The sequence below is a fragment of the Rattus rattus genome, chromosome 6 (assembly GCF_011064425.1).
Source record: "Rattus rattus isolate New Zealand chromosome 6, Rrattus_CSIRO_v1, whole genome shotgun sequence".
NCBI classification, from domain to species: Eukaryota; Metazoa; Chordata; class Mammalia; order Rodentia; family Muridae; genus Rattus; species Rattus rattus.
Genome location: NC_046159.1, coordinates 67898471 through 67924382, shown reverse-complemented (window position 1 = coordinate 67924382; position 25912 = coordinate 67898471). Strand labels below are relative to the sequence as shown.

Genomic DNA, 25912 nt, shown 5'->3' with positions numbered 1-25912 from the left:
GTAAGTGGTAAATTTTAGGAAAAAAAAGAGTGTGGTATGAAGTTAAAGAAAGAGGTAGAAGAGGGAAAATTCCATAATAGAAAAAAATTGAGTTTACCTTTTCCTTACATAGTGGCATTGTAGATTGAGAATCTATGTTGTCTAAATTTTAAACTACTTTACTTGCTGTCTCAAGCAGATGTGTGCCCTGTTGTGTGTGGTTGTTTCAGACCCCACAGATTGTCTTGTTCTAGGGTCACCATCTCTTTGGGTGCTCCTGCTGTCCTCCTTCTCTCATTGGTTATCTTGAGTTCCTTAGTCAGGGACAAAGAAACTAGGAATCTGTATGCTGTTATGCAACAAAATAATTTTTTCATTGAGAAAGTTTCCAACTGGGAGTATGAAGAGTTCATCACCTGTTATTATTCCCATGATATTCCAGAAAGGCATGACTCCTACTGCCTGAATTTCTGTGTGCTATCTGTGCCAAAGGGAAGGCTTTTGAACTCCTTGCCCCTCCCTTTGCTCATTTGTCATGACCCTTCTGCCCTTTCCTGTTGCATATAAAAGACCTACCATAGTAGAGCTGGGCAAAATTTATTATTCCCATCTGACAGGTAAGAGTGCTTACAAGAGGAAGACTCCTGTAACACATGTTATTCTACTTCAACTATAGGCTTAATTTACCATAGACCTATTACTAGGTCTATGAATTTATTAAGTGTCAGGAGAAGAAATTGAGTATATGGGGGTGCAAGGGACCCTTCTCACACTAAGGATTCAGGAGACAGGGGGACTTAAGTAGGATCAAGTTTGCTGAGTTCACCTCTCCTAGAGTTTCATTCTCTTTGTTCTTCAATAGAAATTGTTGATTTGGAATTTAAATCAAAGACTGCTGATCAGCATGGCTCAGAACAAAGTACACCTCAACCTGTTCTTATGCCTGATGCTCCTGTCATATCACCAGGGTAAGCTTGTTGAACCATGACCCTTACAGACCTGAAGACTTTACTCCATCCATATACATGCTTATGTGCATTGGGAAAAGAAATGTTAAAACATTTCAGATTAACCAGTATTCTTATTGCTTCACTGATTACAGACCTCCCCAACCACCAGAGAATTTGAGGTGAAATATTAAATTACCCCACATTCATAACAAGTGATATTTTCTTATTTGATCTGGTAAATGTAGGTAACTTTATTAATGTGGGAAGGTTTATATGCAGAGATTATAAAATTATGGAGAATTTCATGTAGGGAAAGCTATAAGATACACAAAAAGGTAAGAACTTCAGAATAATAAATGAACAACTGTGGAGAAATAGCCTCAGGAATTAATAGCAAGGTCTCATCTCAAAGAAAAAAAGCCTGAAAGAGACAAACAAGAATGGAGGAGAGCCAAGCAGGCTATGCTACAGCCTTATATACCACAGAAGAGTCAGCAATATAACCTGTCTTGCAAGCTTTGTCACATCCTCATCTCCTTCACTTTCTTCTCTCCTAGGCCAAGCGGCAGAAGAAGACTTGCCTTTAGTTGAAAAAGACCTTCCTTCTCCCAAAATCAGCTGCCCAGAGGGTGCCAATGCCTATGGTTCCTACTGCTACTACTTCATTGAAGACCGTTTGACTTGGGGGGAGGCCGATGTAAGTGAACAGAGATATATGGTGAAGGGAAGGATCTGAAGATAGAGACAGTTACCATTTCCTAGTGGCTTCATAAAATATGACAGGCCATCAATTTCCCCCAACCTAAGCTTTTCCCTTTGACTTTCATTTTGAATCTTCCCAGAAGGGATCTTGATGCTGAATCACAGTATCATCGTGACCATTTCTGTACTGTCCCTTTTCTTAAACATTTCTTAGCAGGACTAGTATATTGTACAAAACTCCCTTCTCCATGGAGCTATCTATTTTCTTTCCGAAACCCCATAGCTATTTTGCCAGAACATGAATTCAGGCCACCTGGTGTCAATACTCAGCCAGGCTGAAAGCAACTTTGTGGCCTCGCTGGTTAAGGAGAGTGGAACTTCAGTTACCAATGTCTGGACTGGACTTCATGACCCCAAAAATGTGAGTGCTTGGTCTCTTTATCACTTAAAAATCAGGTGAGGGAGAAGTGAGAAAACCAAGTCTAGCCTGTGGAAATCCAACTTTGCAGCACTCATAGGAAAGCCATATGTTTTGTGGATTCCAGAATATATGCACATATTGTGGTTCATTAAATGCAATTGTAGAGAAAACCAGGGCTCAACTTCTTTATAGTTTCATGCATTCATGGTCAATTTATTGTGTTACATGAGTACCATTTTCTATACACATGTTATTACTTATTATGTATCTTGATGATTTATGAATTAGAAGAGAATCCTTTTCAAATGACAGAGAAAACAATTTATTGCTTGTTTGGGCAAACCTGTTGTTATAATGCCCCATATTGTACATCTAGTTAAGCACCAAGAAAGAGACTCGGGAATGGCTTTCTGTGATAAATGTTTATGTTTTTTTTTCATCTTTATTAACTTGGGTATTTTTTATTTACATTTCAACTGTTATTCTCTTTCCCGGTTTCAGGGCCAACATCCCCCTAACCCCTCCCCCTCCCCTTCTCTATGGGTGTTCCCCTACGGGTTTTATAAAATTCAGAGTACTTACTTTTCTGAAGGAGAATGCAAAGAGTTGGATATTTTAGGAAATATTGAATAAATATTTGGGGAAATATTTTGGTCCCCTTCTGAACATGCTCATAGTCCAGGTATTTCTGCTATCTTGATTGACATTGGCCCAATCCAACTTTTTCACTGTAGAACCGTCGTTGGCACTGGAGTAGTGGAGCTCTATTTCTCTTCAAGTCATGGGCCACTGGAGCTCCAAGCAGTGCTAATCGTGGTTATTGTGTATCACTGACTTCAAACACAGGTATGAAGCAGAGTCTCACTTTGTTTGTTTTGGCTCAGCTCTGAGGTGTACTTGGGATTGCTGATAAAGAAAGGATTACTGATGCAAGAAATGGAGTGTTCCCTTTATTTCTTGTCCCAGGGAGTCTTAGAACTAGGTGAGACCACACTCTCCCCATCTGACGTTTTTCCCTTGGACTTTTAGCATACAAGAAATGGAAGGATGAAAACTGTGAGTCACAGTACTCCTTTGTCTGCAAGTTCAAAAGCTAAAGTCACCTGAACGACAGATGCCCAGAATTCTGTTAATATGAAGTAGAAAATCAAAGAAGACTGTCTATCTGCAAATTAAATATTCTTTCCTGTAGAATTAACAACAGACTTGCAGTATGTTTTTCTCTTTTATTTATTTCATTGAAAATAATTTTCATATAATATATTCTGTTCATCGTGTCCCCTCTCATATCCTCCAAGATCTTCACCATCTTTCCAACCATTCAACTTCATGCATTCTTTCTCTCTCACTTAAAAATAATAATACTAAGAAGATATAAAAATAATAAAACCCAAGCAAACCAGAATAAGACAACAAAACATACAACAAAATATACTAAAAAATATAAAGAAAGCAAGAGACATATACAAGTGATAAAACCCCCAAATAAATGATAGATAGAAAATCAGAAACCATAGTATTTGCTATATTTTTATCTACTCCATTTTTAAAACCATGACATAATGAAGATAAGATTGTGTTCCCCATTTGTCCTTTCTTTTGTATTCATTATGTCAATTTTCAAGGGCTGGATACCTAGGATGGAGGGATTCTAGCATTTCAACCTTGCCCTGACATAGCTTGCTCTGGTGTAGCCAGTGTTAAAATTGTATCCTTCATGAACCTTTTTGATTTTACTTATGATAAGTTTAAAGTGCAGGTACTCCTTGCATTTGCTTAGACTGTGATTTGTAGAAAGTCTTAGTTGTAGGTTCATGAATGACATAGGTATTTTTGTACTCTATGGGATTTAACAAGTTTGAATCCTAAGGAAGCCATTTTCATGGTCAGGGAAACAATTTAAAGCCAGAAATGTTTTGAGATTTTAAGAAAAATTGCTAGTTCTAAAATATTGAATAAATTGATGAGAGACTAGAAACTTAAAGGCAAGAATAGTTTGATAAATGCTATTATTTGAATGAACTAAAAAATAAAACACGATGATTTAAGAAAACACAAAGTATAGAAATAGTTAATGTTCACATTAAAGATGCTATTCCCAAATGCAGTCAAGAGTTAGAATTTTTCAATAATTTATTTATTTTATATCTTGATCACAACCCCCCTCCCTCCTCTTCTACCAGTCATGCTCTTATAAATCCTTTTCATTATGTCCCCCTGCCTTCTCAGGGAAGGGGAAAAGCCCTTGGGTTCCTCATCCTGGAACATCAAGTTCCATGAGGTCTAACCATATCTCTCCAACTGAGGCCCAACCAGGTACTCCAGATAGGAGAAGAACATTCAATGGCAGGTATCAGAATCAGAGACAGCTTCCCTACCTCTGCCTCTAGGAGCAAAAAAGACTACTCAGAAATAAATCCATGTATCAATAGCCTTGGGGAAAGTGTTCAAAATATACATTGGGGAAATAAACACCATTAAGGTCAAGACGCTTATAAACTAGACATCCACATATAAAAGAATGTAGTTAGAGCTCCATGTTCCATACTGTATGAAAATAAATTTCAAATGGATCAAATACCTTAAGTTAGGACTTGAAATGTTGATCTGAAGGAAAGAAAAAGTATAGAAAACAAAGTAAGGACTTTGTAAACAGGAATATGATTGCAGAGGAAATGGTAGCAATAATTAACAAATGAGGTTTCTTGAAAATGAAAGATTAATTCACAGCAAAGGAGCATTCCATGTCAGAGGATACAGAAAACCTACATAAAAGGAGAATATTTACTAGTGAAATCTGAAATTATATAATTATTTTTATTTTTATTTCATACTTTTAAAGATATTTTCTTTATTTAAATTTCAAATGTTATCCCTTTTCCCAGTTTCGCCTCCTTCAAACCCCTATAGCATTCCCCCTCCCTCCACTTCTATGAGAGTGCTCTCCCACTCACCAACCCACTTCCTCCCTTCTCACTCTCCTGGTATTCTTCTACACTGGGGATTCAAGCCTTCACAGGACCAAAGGCCTCTCCTCCCATTGTGTCCCATAAGGCCATCCTCTACTACATGTGCAGCTAAAGTGATAGGTTACTCAATGTGTTCTCTTTGGTTGGTGTTTTAGTCTCTGAGAGCTCTAGCGGGTCTGGTTTGTCCTTCAGTCTGAACCCTGTTTTCAGTTCAGAGGCTTGAGAATCTGCCTGTCAGCATGAACTTCTTGGGATCCGCAATAGTGACTGGGTTTGGTGACTGTATATGGAATGGATCCCCAGGTGGGGCAGTCTCAGGGTGACTTTTCCTTCAGTCTCTGTTCCACACTTTGTCTCCATATTTTATCCTGTGAGTATATTGTTCCCCCTTCTAAGAAGGACTTAAGTATCCACATGTTGGTCTTCCTTTTTCTTGAGCTTGATGTGGTCTGTAAATTGAGTCTTGCTTTCTATGAGATTTTGAGCTAATATTCACATATCAGTGAGGGCATACCATGTGTGTTCTTTTGTAATTGGGTTAGCTTACTCAGAATGATATTTTCTAGTCCATCCATTTGACTAAGAATTTCATGAAGTCATTGCTTTTAATAGCTGAGTAATACTTCATTTTGTACATTTTCTGTATCCATTCCTCTGTTGAAGGACATCTGGGTTCTTGCCAGATTCTGGCTATTATAAATAAGGCTGCTATGAACACAGTGGAGCATGTGCTCTTGTTATATTTTGGATCATCTTTTGGGTATATGCCCAGGAGTTGTATAGCAGTGACCTCAGGTAGCACTATTCTACAATTTTCTGAGGAACAAACAGACTGATTTCCAGAGTGGTTGTACCAGCTTGCAATCACACCAAAAATGGAGAACTGTTCCTCTTTCTCCACATTCTCACCAGCATCTGCTGTCACCTGATTTTTTGATCTTAGCCATTCTGACTAGTATGAGGTGGAATATCAGGGTTGTTTTGATTTGCATTTCCCTGATGACTATGGATATTGAAAATTTCCCTAGGTGCTTCTCAGCCATTGGATATTCCTCACTTGAGAATTCTGTTTAGCTCTGTAGCCCAACTTTAAATATAGTTATTTGATTCTTTGGAGTCTAACTTCTTGAATTATTTTTATATATTAATATTTGCCCTCTAACAGAATGCAGGTTGGTAATGATCTTTTCTCAATCTATTGGTTGCCATTTTGTCCTATTGATGATGTCCTTTGCCTTACCGAAGTTTGGCAATTTTAAGAAGTCAAATGTGTCAATTCTTCATCTTAGAGTCTAAGACATTGGTGTTCTGTTCAGGAAAATTTCCCCTTTGCCCATGTGTTCGAGGCTCTTTACCACTTTCTCTTCTATTAGATTCAGTGTGTCTGGTTTTATGTGAATGTCTTGATTCACTTTGACTTGAGCTTGGTACAAGTAGATAATAATGGATCAATTTGCATTTTTTCTACATGCTGACCTCCAGTTGAACCAGCATCATTTGCTGAAAATGCTGTCTTTTTTCCACTGGATGTTTTTAGCTCCTTTGTCAAGGATCAAGTGACCATAGCTGTGTGGGTTCATTTCTGGTTCTTCAAATCTATTCCTTTGATTGACCTCTCTCTCTGTACCAATATCATATAGTTTTTTATCATGGATGCCTTGTAATACAGCTTGAGGTCAGGGATAGTGATTCCCTGAGATGATCCTTTATTGTTGAGAATAGTTTTTGCTTCACTTTTTTTTTGTCATTACAAATGAATTTGCAATTTGCTCTTTCCAACTCTATGAGGTGTTGAGGTGGAATTTTGATGGGGATTTCATTGAATCTGTAGATTTCTTTCAGCAAGACATATGAATCCAGCCAGTCAATGAGCATGCAAGATCTTTCCATCTTCTGAGATATTCTTTGATTTCTTCCTTCAGAGACTTGACATTCTTGACCTACAGATCTTTTCCTTGCTTGGTTAGAATCATACCAAGGTATTTTATATTATTTGGGACTATTGTGAAGAGTGTCATTTCTGTAATTTCTTTTTCAACTTGTTTACCCTTTGAGTAGAGGAAGGCTACTGATTTGTTTGAGTGTGTCCAGTCACTTTGGTGAAGTTGTTTATCACATTTAAGAGTTCCCTGGTGGAACTTATGGGGTTGCTTAAATCTTCTATCATATGATCTCCAATTAGTGAGATTTTGACTTCTTTCTTTCCAGTTTGTATCCTTTTGACCTCCTTTTGTTGTCTGATTGTTCTGGCTAGGATTTCAAGTACTCTATTGAATGGGTATAGAGAGAGTGGATAGCCCAGTCTAGTCCCTGATTTTAGTGGGATTGCTTTAAGTTTCTCTCCATTTAGTTTGATGTTGGCTACTGGTTTGCTGTATATTGCTTTTACTATGTTTAGGTATGGCCCTTGAGTTCCTCATCTTCCCAAGTCTTTTAACATGAAGGTGTGTTGAATTTTATCAAATGCTTTCTAATCATCTAATGAGATTATCGTGTTTTTTTCTTTATGTTTGTTTACATAGTGGATTATGGTAATGGATTTATGTATAGTGAATCATCACTGCATTCCTAGGATAAAGCCTACTTGATCATGATGGATGATTGTATTGATGTGTTCTTGGATTCAGTTTGCAAGAATTTTATTGAGTACTTTTGCATTGATATTCATAAGGGAAACTGGTCTATAGTTCTCTTTCTTTGTAGGGTTTTTGTGTGGTTTAGGTATAAGCATATAGAATGAATTGGGTAGTATTTTTTCTTCTTCCCTTTTTTTGGAATAGTTGGAAGAGTATTGGCATTATGTCTTTTATGAAAGTCTGATAGAACTCTGCAGTAAACCCACCTTGTCCTGGGCTTTTATAGGTTGGGAGACTTTTAATGTCTGCTTTTCTTTAATTAGTGGTTATGGGATATTTTAGATGGTTTAGATGATCCTAATTTAGCTTTGGTACCTGGTATCTGCTTGAAAATTATCAATTTAAGCTATGGCTGGCTAGGTAATAGCAATAGTGGTGTTGTGACACCCATTTGTGTCCCCAACAGGTTTTCCTCAGGTACTGGAGTTTATTCTGTCACATAACTGCTCCAAACTCTCAAGCCCCTGACCCTAGCCAGCAGAAACTGACTGTGGTTTGCTCTGATCCCTTAGCCCCAATGAAATGAAAATTCCAGAAGCTTGTAATTTGCTAGCCAGATTTATATCAGTAAATCCTCAACCACATAATGCCCACAGAAAATACTCCGAATTCAATTGATATTCACACAAACTGTACAACTAGAATAGACAAATATCCCCTACATTAATCAATCATCTATCTAAGAAAATCAGTTACTTAAGGCTTATTGCTTCTAGGACCATGTGGTTCTTGCTTATAATTCTCTCTTTTAGGTTCTATCTTGTCTTTCATGTCTCAGTCTCTGTCTCTCTATCTTTCTCTGTCCGTTCCCTAAAACTTTTAGCTTTGTCTTCTTTTCCCACTGCCCAATCACAGGCTTTAGCCTTATTTGACTAATAAGATTTTACCTGATCTCACCTGCGTACAGGCACACATCTTGAGGGGGCAGAAAAAAAATAGACAGCAACCCACAACAGTTGTATACCTAATAGAAAGGATTAATAACTACAACATGGAAAGAACTTTCCAAAACACATATACACTCACACACATGGACAGAAACTCACATCTGTTAACAAGTGGGCTAATAAAACAAGCAGAGAGTTCTTAAATGAAATACAAATAACTACACATTAGTCTTCAGAGAAATCCAAATCAAAACCTCATTCTTATTCAATCATAACCTCGTGAAAGGGAAGGTCTTGAAGAAAAATATAAACATAAATGCTAGTGTAGATTGAAGAATAAAGTTGAAGATCACCTCAATAGAATCAACATGGGTAAAATTTAATAATCCTTCATGATAAATTAGCTAGGTATAGGATGAGCCATCTTATGTCAACATAATCAAGACATACCTTATGGACTAGGAACAGATTGACAGTATCTACTGAGGTGAACAATGTGACAGGACATTCAATCCTCAAGATTATCATTAAATGTTGCAATTTTAGCCACATCCTTTGGGCAGGAAAAATAAAAAAAGAAGTTACAAATAGGAAAAGTTGAATTCAAATTATTTCTGTGAGTTGATAAGATTCAGAAAATTCTAGAAACTACACTGAAAGTATCAGGATAGAAGTGCTCAACATACAATATGACCCCATTGTAAAAGAAGAAGCAAAATCCCATTAAAATTGTAATACAGTAATGTACAGACCATGAAAGAACAATTCTCAACTTCATATGGGAAATAAAATCATGATAGCTAAAAGAATCATGAGCAATGAAAGAACTTCTGGAAGTATCACCATCCAAGATTCCAAGTTGTATACTACAGGGCTAAAGTAATAAAAACTACATGGTATTGGCATAAAGACAGACATGTTGATCACTGGATGTAAATTGGAAATCCAGACATATATCAACAAACCTATGGGCAGCTGATTTGTAGTAAAGAAGCTGAAAATACACATACAAAAAGATAACATTTTAATAAATGGAGCTGGTCAAATTTTATGTCTCCATGTAGAAGAATACAAATACATTCATATTTATCATCCTGTGCAACATGTAAGTCCAAGAGTACCAAAGGCCCCAACATAAAACCAGACACATTGAACTTGATAGAATAATAGGTGAGAAATAGCCATGAACACATTGGCACAAAAGAAAGCTTTCTGAAGAGAACACCAATAGTGAATGCACTAAGATGAACAAGTAATAAATGGGCCCTCATGAAAATTGAAAGTTTCTGTAAGGTAAAGGTCACCATCAACATGATGCAGCAGCAACCTAAAGAATGGAAAAATATATTTTTTAACACTTCTATATTTGCTAAAGGACTAATTTCCAAAATATATTAAGAACTACGGTAACTAGATATCTGAAAATCAAATAATACAGTTAATAATGATATGGAAATCTAAACAGAGTATTCTCAATAAAAGAATAAAGCCACTAATGGCTGAGAAACACTTAAAGGAATGTTCAATATTCTTAGCCACAAGTGCAATGCAAAGCAGAACTTCTTTGAGGTTTCATTTTACACCTGTCATAATGGCTCAGATAAATAACACAAGCTCATGTTGGAGAACTTGTGGAGTAAAGTGAGTATTTCTCCATTGCTGGGGTGAGTGCGAGCTTTTATAACCACTGTCATCAATAGTACAGTTCCTTATTAAATTGGAAATTGATGTACCTCATGTCTCATCTGTACCACTCTTGGGCATATACCCAAAAGACACTCCATCTCACCACAGGGACTCAACTGTGTTCATAGTGGCTTTATTCATAATAACCAGAAACTGAAAACAACTTAGGTGCCCCTCAACTCAAGAATGGGTAAAGAAAAATTGGTAATGTATGCAATGGAATATTATTTAAGTGTTAGAAAAATGACACAATGAAATTTGCAGGCAAATGGATCAAACTAGGAGGAAAACAAAAGATCCTGAGTGGGCAATCCAAACTCAGAGAGACAAGCATTTATAATCACCTATAACAGGATATTAGCTGTTAAATAATGGGTCACAACACTATAATATACAGACACAGAGAGGCTAAGTAACATGGAGGACTCTACTGGGAACACATAGATCTTGCTGGGAAGGAAAAATAGACTAGATTTTCCTGGTTGGCCAGGGATGAGTGGGAATGGGAACAAGAGAGTTCATGTGGGGAATGGGAAAAGGGAAATGAGTATGGGAAGAGACAACTGTAATTGGGGGACAGGATTCAGAGGGTGTTGTGGAAGTGTAGCGCAGTGGAAACTCTTTAGAATCTATGAGTGTGAAACTAGAAAGGACGCCTAATCATGGAGGATATAGAGTCTAAACTGACCATCGTTTGTAGGCAGGCAAGGGTTCCAAGTACAAATGGGATATATTCAGTTGGGTTCTTGGCTGGGGAGCGGGGATCCAATAGAAATCTCTAAGCAACCCAGGCTAATCTAGGACAGAAAGTGGTTCTCTGAAAATTGACAGTGGGCCGATTGCCAAGAACAACATCATCCATCCAGCTCATTGGACATAGACTGGTCAAGCTGTTAACTGCATGGAATGTTCAGCCCTATTATAGTCTAGTTTTTTGTTTTTGTTTTTGTTTTTGTTTTTGCTTTTTTTTTTGACATAAGAAAGTTCTCTTCAGACTACTGAAAGTGAAACCCATCAACCAACCCAGACACAAACACTTCACATAAACTTGTCCTGCATTCAAGTTGTGTTAGGTCAATGGTGGTACACAACTTGCAAGAGTGGCCAATCTTTATCTATTTTAACTTGAGGCTCATACCACAAGAAAGAGCCCCATGTCCTACACTGCTGCCCAGACCTGAATAGCCTTGAGAACTAGGGTAGAACTAAACATGTCTGGAAATAAAATTAATGAATCCTAATGATATTCTCCTTCCTTTGGTAACATGAGAGTGGATGCAGAGTCCCACAGGTAGACATTATGTGGAGAGAGAGTCTACATTGGAGGTCTCAATCAGGTTCCTCCCCTCAGATCTCAGGAAAATTCAAGGAAGGCATGGAAGAAGGTTTGTAAAGTCAGGTTGTGTGGAGGACAGGAGAACATGCCCATTGGTTAAACATGGCAGGGTTCACATGGGCTCACAGAGACTAAAGTGGTGCAAGCATGGGTCTGAATGGGTCTGTACCAGGTCCTCTGCATATAGTTATGGCTGTTTGCTTAGAGTTTTTGAGGGACTCCTAACAGTGGGCCAGGTGTGTCTCTGACATTTTTGTCTACTTTTGGGACTCTTTTTCTCCTATTGACTTGTCTTGTGCAGCTTCCATATGATGGCTTCTGCCTCATTTCACTCATGGTATCTTGTTTTGCTGTGTGTTTGGTTGTCGTTTTTTTCTGACAACATTTGAAATGTCAATAAAGAAAAATCCAATAAAAGAAAAGAAAAAAGAAATAGAGTAGGAATAGATCTGGGGAGAGAGGAGGGAAGGTGGGAAGAGAAGAGGGAGGTGAAACTGTGGTTGTATAAAAGAAGAATCTATCTTCAATTATAAATAGAAAGGAAGAACATATCTCCATAAGATCATGCTATATGCAGGCCTGTAGGGTATTTCCTTAATTAGGGATTAATAGGGTAGGGCCTGGGTTTTATAAGAAAGCAGGCTGAGTAAGTCATGGGACCAAGGTGACAAACAGCGCTCATTAATGTTCTTGACATCAGCTCCTGCTTCCAGGTTCCTGCTCTACTTGAGTTCCTATCCTCACTCCCCTCCTTGATGGAAGTGGAAAGTTAAAAAAAAACCTTTCTTGTTCCCTGCACCTCGTAAAATAGAAAAAAAGTAGCCGAGAATATTCATTGACACTAGTCTTTAAAAATATACAAAACCCAAACAAGCTCACTGCAATGAAAATTACAAAGCACTGAAGAAATTTGAAAATAAAATCTCTATTATCTTAGTATTAACGAGGAGAAATATTATAAATAATTACTATACTTAAAATTCCTTTTTGTTAAGAGAGTGTGCAAATATGAAATTAAATTTATTTATTTATTATCATAGATAATGTGATGTCGTATTTGTTGTTAGAAAAAGACACAGATGTGGGAAGAAGCTTCTGATAACTTTTTTTAAAAAAAAAACAGTCTTGTAGTCTACCTTGACTACAAGGTAGACTAGGGTAAAAAGAGAAAGTCCATCAGATAACCAGAGGGAAGAACCTGGAATCAATACCCAGTCAATGTCTGGCAAAGCAGCCAAATACATGGAACAGAATGTTCAAGGCAGCCCAGGCACCAAAAGGCACATAGATGGGAATTTAAGGTAGATTCTGGCACAGTGAGATGCTCTTCCAGGCAGAGACTAAGATTGTAGAAAAATAACCACTATCAGAACAAACCTTACTTTAGGCAGAGATGAATTAAATGTTCCCAGGTGTCCAATTCCCATGACCCGTAGATGCAGAGGGAGCAAAACAAGGCTTCCAGGAAAGTGTGCAAATGGAAGATAAAGTAGCCAAGAAAGGAAGAGACGGCTCACTGGAAAACAATGAAGACTTACGGGAGTGAAAAATGAGGAAAAAAAGCAGTGAAAAATAGTGAGGAGAGTTCCTTTCATTGGTGGTACACTTTAGTTCTTCATTTTGCCCCAAATAAATGAAAATAGCCAATCTTGCCTACATAGATTCTGATCGTGGCTGATGAGGATGGTAAAAAGATGATCGAATATTTCCAATTGAATGTAGAAGACATCCCTGTACAGATTTACTTTAATTCAGATACTCTATATAGGAGCTGTTACCTTTACATTTTAAAATATAGTAGGTGCAATGTGTACTCTCATTGGCTCAGCCAATTCTCCAAACACACACACACACACACACACACACACACACACACACACACACACACACACACGGTGAATACTTACATATATGTTTATATTAAAATGTTCCATAGTAAACAAATAGTAAAAAAATCGATAGTAAAAAAAGTAATAACTTTCTGATTTGTAGGCAATTCTTTCTTGAATCTCTTATTGTTTTCATGAGGTGCTTATTGCTGCATGGTGGCTCTCTTGGCCAGGACACACTTGTGACCTTGGCCCTTTTGCTGACCTCTCATGTTCTTTTAATTAGTGAGTCAGATCTCAATTCATGTCATTAATGTAGCTTAACATTTAGCCTACTAATCACTTTACAAAAGGGCTAAGGCTGAGATTTCGGTGACTCACAAACTTCTGTGTAAATTTGAGTAAAGACGTTGTATCAAGGGCAATGTTTTCTAGAAACTTTCCCAGTTCACCAGTGACACCTGTCAGTTTGGGGATTATTTCCAAATTCTGTACAGCAAAAGGAGCAATTAATAGGCTGAAAAGACATCCTAAAGAATGGCAGAAAATATTCATCATTACTTTACTGAACAGTGAATTTATATCTAAAATATATAAACATCTAAACAATTAAATCCAAGTAGTGCCTAAACTTCAATCAATACACAGACAGGTGAAAAGCCCAGAAAGTTTTCCAAAAGACCAAATGCGTTGGTCATTAGATACATTTAAAAATGTTCAACATCCCTAAGCTTTATGGAAAGGCAAAGCAAATTACATTAAGATGCCATCTCACTCCTGCCAGAATGGTTATCATCAAAAGAACAAGAGCAATGCTGACAAAACAGAATGACATTTGCAGAGTGTAATACTGGATTGACAGAACTGAGATTGATTGCTATACGCTATCAAATGCCTGTGTATACAGTAGGTGCATTGTTATCGTTTACAAAGCACATTGGTCCAGTAACACGGAAATAAAGGACAATACCTTGACATTTATCTCATTCCACGTTCAGAGATAAAAGAGCTACCCATTCTTTCCTGGAGGCTTATGGTAGAAAACTCAGATGGCAAATTTCAGGAGCTATTTTCATTAAGGATGGGAAATGATGTCTTCATAGAATGCAACCCTCTAAACAGTACCCTCTTTTATTGAGAAAATTTGTTCTACATTTTGTTGTTGCTTTTCTTATGAATTGCATTCATATCCAAACCATCTGATGGTTATCTGGAGTTATTCTATTCTTGGAAAATTCTATAATTAATTACAGATATTTAAATTATCTTATACAAACCTCTTTAGCACAAGGTGAAGCTTCTGGACAAGTGTGGTCAAAGATGTAACTGCTGAGCCCCGAATAAGAGTGTTCTTGGAACAAAGTAAACAAGTACAGCTATGATCAAACCAGAAGCAGGCTTTCCGTTCTCTTCACCATAAAATATTCCAAATGGGGTGACTATTGTAGTTGCACCCTCAAAACAACAAAATAAGCAAGAATGAAATTATTTAATTTGCAGGAAAATGTGTAGAATATGACACCAGTGTACTAAATGAAATACACTGGAGAGACAGATATTATATTCTCTGTTATATGTGGGACCTACATTTCAGATGTGTACATATGCCTGTGTGTGTGTGCCTGTGCATGTGCCCATGTGGTGTGCGGGGGTGTGTGTGTGTGTGTGTGTGTGTGTGTGTGTGTGTGTGTGTGTGTGTGTGTGTATGTATATTTGTGTGTATTTACATGTGGATAAGTACATTTGAGTGCAGGGGCCCACAGAGGCCAGAGAGGACATCTGATGCCATAGAAGACATCTGATCCCATAGGGAAAGAGTTATAAGCAAATATGAGCCACTTAATATAGGTGCAGAAAACTGAATATGGACCCTCTGGAAAATCAAGTTTTGGTCCGGTACATATTAAGCCATATTTTTCTCTTCCCACATCTCCCAAAAAATCTTTAGTTAAAATTGCTTGGCACCAGAATCTACCTAAGGACATTGCAACTTAGAAGAGGAGGATCATAAGTCTATAGAATTTTATTGTGAAACATGTGTTGAGTTTCAGATATTTTCATGAATCGATGGCTTGGTTTTGTTGATTACCAGCTATAGCTTGAACAATCGGAACTTCCTTTAAATAATGTTCTGAGAATCATTTAGAGCTGAAGGTCTTACAGATGGTTTCAGTTGTAGAACAGGGAAATAAACCAAGTGGCAAAGACCTCTCCTAATGGGGAGAAGTTCCTAGGTTAAATGTTCTTTCACATATGTGTTATGTGAATTCTAATAGAACCTCAGAAAGTCTCAATTACATACATTGAACATTCTTTGAGTATGGACAGAACCTACTTAAAGTATGTAAGCTCTTAGTAATGCTATATCCTAAAGACAATGAAATTCTGGAAGACATAATGTCACCAGCATTCAACCGACTCTGACTTCATAACAATGGAGTGGTTGGGTGACTTGGAGATGAATCCATCTTTGTTACATGGTCTTTTTTAAACAGCAGATCTTCTCTGGTTGGCAGTATGAGAAGGCATGTATTCAAAGTACCAAAATATCCATGAAACCCTTGTCTCAGAAGATGGAAATGACCTTGTACCAAGGAATAGTGTTAAGAATACCAGAGAGGAAATGTGCATCTCAGTGGTAGACATGTGCAACCCAGGAAGTGAGTTCACTGCCCCAGCAGAATGAAAGTAGGAATTTATCACAAAGCAGTAATCAAACAATTCACAGAGTTGCTAGAAGAAGAGTATATGAGGCACAAGCTAGAATCACTAGTCTATAGAGAGTCATAAATACTTTCTCCAAAGATCAAGTTCTAGATGTCTCCAAAAGTCTACTTTAAAAAATTATGTCTTTAATTTTTATATATGTGTATGTACTTGTATGTTTGTACACATATGTACAGGTTATCATGTAGAAAAGAAGAGTTCATAGCATCCCTAGAGTAAGAGGTACAGGAGATTGTGAACTGCCTGATATGGATAGTAAGAACTGAACTCAGGTCTTCTGCAAGAGCACCAAGTAGTCTTAATTGCTAAGCCATTTCCTCAGCTCCTGAAAATCTTGACTGATAGATTCTACATCATGCTTAGTTGTACTTGACTGCAAGATTTAGGAAAAGAAGAAGTATAACTCTTTGTGGTACATTCTTTAACTTAAAAAACAAATATATATTACTGTGGGGGAAGACCAATCCAAAATTCAACCAGCTAGTAGAATCCAAAAGTGGGCTAGCAGATGCAATGAGGCAAGTCTAAGGGTGTGTATGAAAGCTGTATTGTATATGGAGAATTATAATCTTTTTGGTCATAAAACTCACTGCAGAGAAAGAGGGCATCATGAACCTTCTGTTTGTGAGACAGGGGAAGTGCTCTGAACAGCTTAAAGAGGAGGAATATTAAAACAGGGGTAAGTATACTACATGGGCAGCTGACATTTGGGTAAGTGTATAAAACAGCCTGAACATTAGTCCGTAAGTGGTAAATTTTAGGAAAAAAAAGAGTGTGGTATGAAGTTAAAGAAAGAGGTAGAAGAGGGAAAATTCCATAATAGAAAAAAATTGAGTTTACCTTTTCCTTACATAGTGGCATTGTAGATTGAGAATCTATGTTGTCTAAATTTTAAACTACTTTACTTGCTGTCTCAAGCAGATGTGTGCCCTGTTGTGTGTGGTTGTTTCAGACCCCACAGATTGTCTTGTTCTAGGGTCAACATCTCTTTGGGTGCTCCTGCTGTCCTCCTTCTCTCATTGGTTATCTTGAGTTCCTTAGTCAGGGACAAAGAAACTGGGAATCTGTATGCTGTTATGCAACAAAATAATTTTTTCATTGAGAAAGTTTCCAACTGGGAGTATGAAGAGTTCATCACCTGTTATTATTCCATGATATTCCAGAAAGGCATGACTCCTACTGCCTGAATTTCTGTGTGCTATCTGTGCCAAAGGAAGGCTTTTGAACTCCTTGCCCCTCCCTTTGCTCATTTGTCATGACCCTTCTGCCCTTTCCTGTTGCATATAAAAAGACCTACCATAGTAGAGCTGGGCAAAATTTATTATTCCCATCTGACAGGTAAGAGTGCTTACAAGAGGAAGACTCCTGTAACACATGTTATTATTCTACTTCAACTATAGGTTTACAATTTACCAGACCTATTACTGGGTCTATGAATTTATTAAGTGTCAGGAGAAGAAATTGAGTATATGGGGTGCAAGGGACCCTTCTCACACTAAGGATTCAGGAGACAGGGGGACTTAAGTAGGATCAAGTTTGCTGAGTTCACCTCTCCTAGAGTTTTCATTCTCTTTGTTCTTCAATAGAAATTGTTGATTTGGAATTTAAATCAAAGACTGCTGATCAGCATGGCTCAGAACAAAGTACACCTCAACCTGTTCTTATGCCTGATGCTCCTGTCATATCACCAGGGTAAGCTTGTTGAACCATGACCCTTACAGACCTGAAGACTTTACTCCATCCATATACATGCTTATGTGCATTGGGAAAAGAAATGTTAAAACATTTCAGATTAACCAGTATTCTTATTGCTTCACTGATTACAGACCTCCCCAACCACCAGAGAATTTGAGGTGAAATATTAAATTACCCCATATTCATAACAAGTGATGTTTTCTTATTTGATCTGGTAAATGTAGGTAACTTTATTAATGTGGGGAGGTATATATGCAGAGATTATAAAATTATGGAGAATTTCATGTAGGGAAAGCTATAAGATACACAAAAAGGTAAGAACTTCAGAATAATAAATGAACAACTGTGGAGAAATAGCCTCAGGAATTAATAGCAAGGTCTCATCTCAAAGAAAAAAAGCCTGAAAGAGACAAACAAGAATGGAGGAGAGCCAAGCAGGCTATGCTACAGCCTTATATACCACAGAAGAGTCAGCAATATAACCTGTCTTGCAAGCTTTGTCACATCCTCATCTCCTTCACTTTCTTCTCTCCTAGGCCAAGCGGCAGAAGAAGACTTGCCTTTAGTTGAAAAAGACCTTCCTTCTCCCAAAATCAGCTGCCCAGAGGGTGCCAATGCCTATGATTCCTACTGCTACATCTTCGTTAAAGAACGTTTGACTTGGGTGAAGGCCGATGTAAGTGAACAGAGATATATGGTGACGGGAAAGATCTGAAGATAGAGATAGTTACCATTTCCTAGTGGCTTCATAAAATATGACAGGCCATCAATTTCCCCCAACCTAAGCTTTTCCCTTTGACTTTCATTTTGAATCTTCCCAGAAGGGATCTTGATGCTGAATCACAGTATCATCGTGACCATTTCTGTACTGTCCCTTTTCTTACATTTCTTAGCAGGACTAGTATATTGTACAAAACTCCCTTCTCCATGGAGCTATCTATTTTCTTTCCGAAACCCCATAGCTATTTTGCAAGATCATGATTTCAGGCAACCTGGTGTCGATACTCAGCCAGGCTGAAAACAACTTTGTGGCCTCACTGGTTAAGGAGAGTGGAACTTCAGATACCAATGTCTGGACTGGACTTCATGACCCCGAAAATGTGAGTGCTTGGTCTCTTTATCACTTAAAAATCAGGTGAGGGAGAAGTGAGAAAACCAAGTTTAGCCTGTGAAAATCCAACTTTGCAGCACTCATAGGAAAGCCATATGTTTTGTGGATTCCAGAATATATGCACATATTGTGGTTCATTAAATGCAATTGTAGAGAAAACGATGGCTCAACTTCTTTATAGTTTCATGCATTCATGTTCAATTTATTGTGTTACATGAGTACCATTTTCTATACACATGTTATTACTTATTATGTATTTTGATGATTTATGAATTAGAAGAGAATCCTTTTCAAATGACAGAGAAAACAATTTATTGCTTGTTTGGGCAAACCTGTTGTTATAATGCCCCATATTGTACATCTAGTTAAGCACCAAGAAAAGAGACTAAGGAATGGCTTTCTGTGATAAATGTTTATGTTTTTTTTTTTTTTTCATCTTTATTAACTTGGGTATTTCTTATTTACATTTCGATTGTTATTCCCTTTCCCGGTTTCAGGGCCAACATCCCCCTAACCCCTCCCCCTCCCCTTCTCTATGGGTGTTCCCCTACGGGTTTTATAAAATTCAGAGTACTTACTTTTCTGAAGGAGAATGCAAAGAGTTGGATATTTTAGGAAATATTGAATAAATATTTGGGGAAATATTTTGGTCCCCTTCTGAACATGCTCATAGTCCAGGTATTTCTGCTATCTTGATTGACATTGGCCCAATCCAACTTTTTCACTGTAGAACCGTCGTTGGCACTGGAGTAGTGGCGCTCTATTTCTCTTCAAGTCATGGGCCACTGGAGCTCCAAGCAGTGCTAATCGTGGTTATTGTGTATCACTGACTTCAAACACAGGTATGAAGCAGAGTCTCACTTTGTTTGTTTGGGCTCAGCTCTGAGGTGTACTTGGGATTGCTGATAAAGAAAGGATTACTGATGCAAGAAATGGAGTGTTCCTTTATTTCTTGTCCCAGGAGTCTTAGAACTAGGTGAGACCACACTCTCCCCATCTGACGTTTTTCCCTTGGACTTTTAGCATACAAGAAATGGAAGGATGAAAACTGTGAGTCACAGTACTCCTTTGTCTGCAAGTTCAAAAGCTAAAGTCACCTGAACGACAGATGCCCAGAACTCTGTTAATATGAAGTAGAAAATCAAAGAAGACTGTCTATCTGCAAATTAAATATTCTTTCCTGTAGAATTAACAACAGACTTGCAGTATGTTTTTCTCTTTTATTTATTTCACTGAAAATAATTTTCATATAATATATTCTGTTCATCGTGTCCCCTCTCATATCCTCCAAGATCTTCACCATCTCTCCAACCATTCAACTTCATGCATTCTTTCTCTCTCACTTAAAAATAATAATACTAAGAAGATATAAAAATAATAAAACCCAAGCAAACCAGAATAAGACAACAAAACATACAACAAAATATACTAAAAAAATAAAAAAAGCAAGAGACATATACAAGTGATAAAACCCCAAATAAATGATAGATAGAAATCAGAAACCATAGTATTTGCTATATTTTATCTACTCCATTTTTAAAACCATGACATAATGAAGATAAGATTGTGTTCCCCATTTGACCTTTCTTTTGTATTCATTATGTCAATTTTCAAGGGCTGGATACCTAGGATGGAGGGATTCTAGCATTTCAACCTTGCCCTGACATAGCTTGCTCTGGTGTAGCCAGTGTTAAAATTGTATCCTTCATGAACCTTTTTGATTTTACTTATGATAAGTTTAAAGTGCAGGTACTCCTTGCATTTGCTTAGACTGTGATTTGTAGAAAGTCTTAGTTGTAGGTTCATGAATGACATAGGTATTTTGTACTCTATGGGATTTAACAAGTTTGAATCCTAAGGAAGCCATTTTCATGGTCAGGAAACAATTTAAAGCCAGAAATGTTTTGAGATTTTAAGAAAAATTGCTAGTTCTAAAATATTGAATAAATTGATGAGAGACTAGAAACTTAAAGGCAAGAATAGTTTGATAAATGCTATTATTTGAATGAACTAAAAATAAAACACGATGATTTAAGAAATCACAAAGTATAGAAATAGTTAATGTTCACATTAAGATGCTATTCCCAAATGCAGTCAAGATTTAGAATTTTTCAATAATTTATTTATTTTCTATCTTGATCACAACCCCCCTCCCTCCTCTTCTACCAGTCATGCTCTTATAAATCCTTTTCATTATGTCCCCCTCCCTTCTCAGGGAAGGGGAAAAGCCCTTGGGTTCCCCATCCTGGAACATCAAGTTCCATGAGGTCTAACCATATCTCTCCAACTGAGGCCCAACCAGGTACTCCAGATAGGAGAAGAACATTCAATGGCAGGTATCAGAATCAGAGACAGCTTCCCTACTTCTGCCTCCAGGAGCAAAAAAGGCTACTCAGAAATAAATCCATGTATCAATAGCCTTGGGGAAAGTGTTCAAAATATACATTGGGGAAATAAACACCATTAAGGTCAAGACGCTTATAAACTAGACATCCACATATAAAAGAATGTAGTTAGAGCTCCATGTTCCATACTGTATGAAAATAAATTTCAAATGGATCAAATACCTTAAGTTAGGACTTGAAATGTTGATCTGAAGGAAAAAAAAGTATAGAAAACAAAAGTAAGGACTTTGTAAACAGGAATATGATTGCAGAGGAAATGGTAGCAATAATTAACAAATGAGGTTTCTTGAAAATGAAAGATTAATTCACAGCAAAGGAGCATTCCATGTCAGAGGATACAGAAAACCTACATAAAAGGAGAATATTTACTAGTGAAATCTGAAATTATATAATTATTTCTATTTTTATTTCATACTTTTAAAGATATTTTCTTTATTTAAATTTCAAATGTTATCCCTTTTCCCAGTTTCGCCTCCTTCAAACCCCTATAGCATTCCCCCCCTCCCTCCACTTTATGAGAGTGCTCTCCCACTCACCAACCCACTTCCTCCTTCTCCTGTCCTCCTGGTATTCTTCTACACTGGGGATTCAAGCCTTCATAGGACCAAAGGCCTCTCCTCCCATTGTGTCCCATAAGGCCATCCTCTACTACATGTGCAGCTAAAGTGATAGGTTACTCAATGTGTTCTCTTTGGTTGGTGTTTTAGTCTCTGAGAGCTCTAGCGGGTCTGGTTTGTCCTTCAGTCTGAACCCTGTTTTCAGTTCAGAGGTTTGAGAATCTGCCTGTCAGCATGAACTTTTGGGATCCATAATAGTGACTGGGTTTGGTGACTGTATATGGGAATGGATCCCCAGGTGGGGCAGTCTCAGGGTGACTTTTCTTCAGTCTCTGTTCACACTTTGTCTCCATATTTTTATCCTGTGAGTATATTGTTCCCCCCTTCTAAGAAGGACTTAAGTATCCACATGTTGGTCTTCCTTTTTCTTGAGCTTGATGTGGTCTGTAAATTGAGTCTTGCTTTCTATGAGATTTGAGCTAATATTCACATATCAGTGAGGGGCATACCATGTGTTCTTTTGTAATTGGGTTAGCTTACTCAGAATGATATTTTCTAGTCCATCCATTTGACTAAGAATTTCATGATCATTGCTTTTAATAGCTGAGTAATACTTCATTTTGTACATTTTTCTGTATCCATTCTCTGTTGAAGGACATCTGGGTTCTTACAGATTCTGGCTATTATAAATAAGGCTGCTATGAACACAGTGGAGCATGTGCTCTTGTTATATTTTGGATCATCTTTTGGGTATATGCCCAGGGAGTTGTATAGCAGTGACCCAGGTAGCACTATTCTACAATTTTCGAGGAACAAACAGACTGATTTCCAGAGTGGTTGTACCAGCTTGCAATCACACCAAAAATGGAGAACTGTTCCTCTTTCTCCACATTCTCACCAGCATCTGCTGTCACCTGATTTTTTGATCTTAGCCATTCTGACTAGTATGAGGTGGAATATCAGGGTTGTTTTGATTTGCATTTCCCTGATGACTATGGATATTGAAAATTTCCCTAGGTGCTTCTCAGCCATTGGATATTCCTCACTTGAGAATTCTGTTTAGCTCTGTAGCCCAAATCCTTAAATATAGTTATTTGATTCTTTGAGTCTAACTTTTGAATTTTTTTTATATATTAATATTTGCCCCTAACAGAATGCAGGTTGGTAATGATCTTTTCTCAATCTATTGGTTGCCATTTTGTCCTATTGATGATGTCCTTTGCCTTACTGAAGTTTGGTAATTTTAAGAATCAAATGTGTCAATTCTTCATCTTAGAGTCTAAGACATTGGTGTTCTGTTCAGGAAAATTTCCCTTTGCCCATGTGTTTGAGGCTCTTTACCACTTTCTCTTCTATTAGATTCAGTGTGTCTGGTTTTATGTGAATGTCTTGATTCACTTTGACTTGAGCTTAGTACAAGTAGATAATAATGGATCAATTTGCATTTTTTCACATGTTGACCTCCAGTTGAACCAGCATCATTTGCTGAAAATGCTGTCTTTTTTCCACTGGATGTTTTTAGCTCCTTTGTCAAGGATCAAGACCATAGCTGTGTGGGTTCATTTCGGTTCTTCAAATCTATTCCTTTGATTGACCTCTCTCTGTACCAATATCATATAGTTTTTTTATCATGGATGCCTTGTAATACAGCTTGAGGTCAGGGATAGTGGACCCTGAGATGATCCTTTATTGTTGAGAATAGTTTTGCTTCATTTTTTTTTTTTGTCATTACAAATGAATTTTTGCAATTTGCTTTCCAACTCTATGAGGTGTTGAGGTGGAATTTTGATGGGGATTTCATTGAATCTGTAGATTTCTTTCAGCAAGACATATGAATCCAGCCAGTCAATGAGCATGCAAGATCTTTCCATCTTCTGAGATATTCTTTGATTTCTTCCTTCAGAGACTTGACATTCTTGACCTACAGATCTTTTCCTTGCTTGGTTAGAATCATACCAAGGTATTTTATATTATTTGGGACTATTGTGAAGAGTGTCATTTCTGTAATTTCTTTTTCAACTTGTTTACCCTTTGAGTAGGAAGGCTACTGATTTGTTTGAGTGTGTCCAGTCACTTTGGTGAAGTTGTTTATCACGATTTAAGAGTTCCCTGGTGGAACTTATGGGGTTGCTTAAATCTTCTATCATATGATCTCCAATTAGTGAGATTTTGACCTTTTTTTCCAGTTTGTATCCTTTTGACCTCCTTTTGTTGTCTGATTGTTCTGGCTAGGATTTCAAGTACTCTATTGAATGGGTATAGAGAGGATAGCCCAGTCTAGTCCCTGATTTTAGTGGGATTGCTTTTAAGTTTCTTCCATTTAGTTTGATGTTGGCTACTGGTTTGCTGTATATTGCTTTTTACTATGTTTAGGTATGTCCTTTGAGTCCTCATCTTCCAAGTCTTTTAACATGAAGGTGTGTTGAATTTTATCAAATGCTTTCTAATCATCTAATGAGATTATCGTTTTTTTTTCTTTATGTTTGTTTACATAGTGGATTATGGTAATGGATTTATGTATAGTGAATCATCACTGCATTCCTAGGATAAAGCCTACTTGATCATGATGGATGATTTATTGATGTGTTCTTGGATTCAGTTTAAAGAATTTTATTGAGTTTTTTGCATTGATATTCATAAAAACTGGTCTATAGTTCTCTCTTTTGTTGTTTTTTTTTTTTTGGTTTTTTGTCAGTTTTGAGTATAGTTCTTCTTTGTATAGAATGAATTGGTAGTATTTTTCTTCTTCCTTTTTTTTTGGAATAGTTGGGAAGAGTATTGGCATTATGTGTCTTTTATGAAAGTCTGATAGAACTCTGCAGTAAACCCACCTTGTCCTGGGCTTTTATAGGTTGGGAGACTTTAATGTCTGCTTTTCTTTTAATTAGTGGTTGTGGGATATTTTAGATGGTTTAGAGGATCCTAATTTAGCTTTTGGTTTTGCATATCTGCTTGAAAATTATCAAGCTGCTATGGTCATTAGGTATTAGCAATAGTGGTGCAGACACCATTTGTGTCCCTAACAGGTTTTCCTCAGGTACTGAGTTTATTCTGTCACATAACTGCTCCAAAACTCTGGGTCTCGACCCTAGCCAGCAGAAACTGACTGTGGTTTGCTCTGATCCCCAATGAAATGAAAATCAGAAGCTTGTAATTGCTAGCCAGATTTATATCAGCAAATCCTCAACCACATAATGCCCACAGAAAATAATTCCGAATTCAATTGATATTCACATAAACTGTACAACTAGAATAGACAAATATCCCCTACATTAATCAATCATCTATCTAAGAAAATCAGTTACTTAAGGCTTATTGTTTCTAGGACCATGTGGTTCTTGCTTATAATTTCTCTTTTTAGGTTCTATCTTGTCTTTCATGTCTCAGTCTCTGTCTCTTTTATCTTCTTGTCCGTTCCTAAAAACTTTTAGCTTTGTCTTCTTTTCCCACTGCCCAATCACAGGCTTTAGCCTTTATTTGGATTCAATAAGATTTTGCTGATCTCACCCACAGGCACACATCTTGAGGGCAGAAAAAAAAATAGACAGCAACAACAAAGAAGTTGTATACCAATAGAAAGGATTAATAACTACAACATGGAAAAGAACTTCCAAAACACACACACACTCTTGCCACACATGACAGAAACTCAAACATCTGTTAACAAGTGGGCTAATAAAACAAGCAGAGAGTTCTTAAATGAAATACAAATAACTACACATTAGTCTTCAGAGAAATCCTTAAATCAAAAACCTCATTCTTATTCAATCATATCCCTCATGAAAGGGAAGGTCTTAAGAAAAATATAAACATAAATACTAGTGTAGATTGAAGAATAAAGTTGAAGATCACCCTTCAATAGAATCAACATGGGTAAAATTTAATAATCCTTCATGATAAATTAGTTGTATAGATGAGCCATCTTTTATGTCAAATATAATCAAGACATACCTTATGGACTAGGAACAGATTGACAGTATCTACTGAGGTGAACAATGACAGGACATTCAATCCTCAAGATT

General features: G+C 37.1%; 2 protein-coding genes across 2 annotated transcripts; both read left to right on the top strand.

The window, feature by feature from the left end:
• Nucleotides 1-883: 883 nt before the first annotated feature.
• Nucleotides 884-3149, top strand: LOC116902762 (lithostathine-2). Its single transcript, XM_032905110.1, has 5 exons — nucleotides 884-947; nucleotides 1487-1626; nucleotides 1915-2052; nucleotides 2787-2898; nucleotides 3082-3149. The coding sequence occupies exons 1-5, from the start codon at nucleotides 884-886 to the stop codon at nucleotides 3147-3149; spliced, it is 522 nt and encodes a 173-aa protein (XP_032761001.1).
• A 14601-nt stretch (nucleotides 3150-17750) lies between these two features.
• Nucleotides 17751-20019, top strand: LOC116902761 (lithostathine-2-like). The gene is made up of 5 exons (XM_032905109.1): nucleotides 17751-17814; nucleotides 18354-18493; nucleotides 18780-18917; nucleotides 19659-19770; nucleotides 19952-20019. Exons 1-5 carry the CDS (start codon nucleotides 17751-17753, stop codon nucleotides 20017-20019), a joined length of 522 nt encoding a protein of 173 aa, XP_032761000.1.
• Nucleotides 20020-25912: the final 5893 nt, after the last annotated feature.

Bases quoted from the DNA above. Each gene is read 5' to 3' on its own strand.
- LOC116902762 (XM_032905110.1), top strand. From the start codon at position 884: ATGGCTCAGAACAAAGTACACCTCAACCTGTTCTTATGCCTGATGCTC. The intron at 1,627-1,914 runs GTAAGTGAACAG...GAAACCCCATAG, and splicing joins TGACTTGGGGGGAGGCCGAT to CTATTTTGCCAGAACATGAA. The intron at 2,053-2,786 runs GTGAGTGCTTGG...TTTTCACTGTAG, and splicing joins GACTTCATGACCCCAAAAAT to AACCGTCGTTGGCACTGGAG.
- LOC116902761 (XM_032905109.1), top strand. From the start codon at position 17,751: ATGGCTCAGAACAAAGTACACCTCAACCTGTTCTTATGCCTGATGCTC. The intron at 18,918-19,658 runs GTGAGTGCTTGG...TTTTCACTGTAG, and splicing joins GACTTCATGACCCCGAAAAT to AACCGTCGTTGGCACTGGAG. The intron at 19,771-19,951 runs GTATGAAGCAGA...TTGGACTTTTAG, and splicing joins ATCACTGACTTCAAACACAG to CATACAAGAAATGGAAGGAT.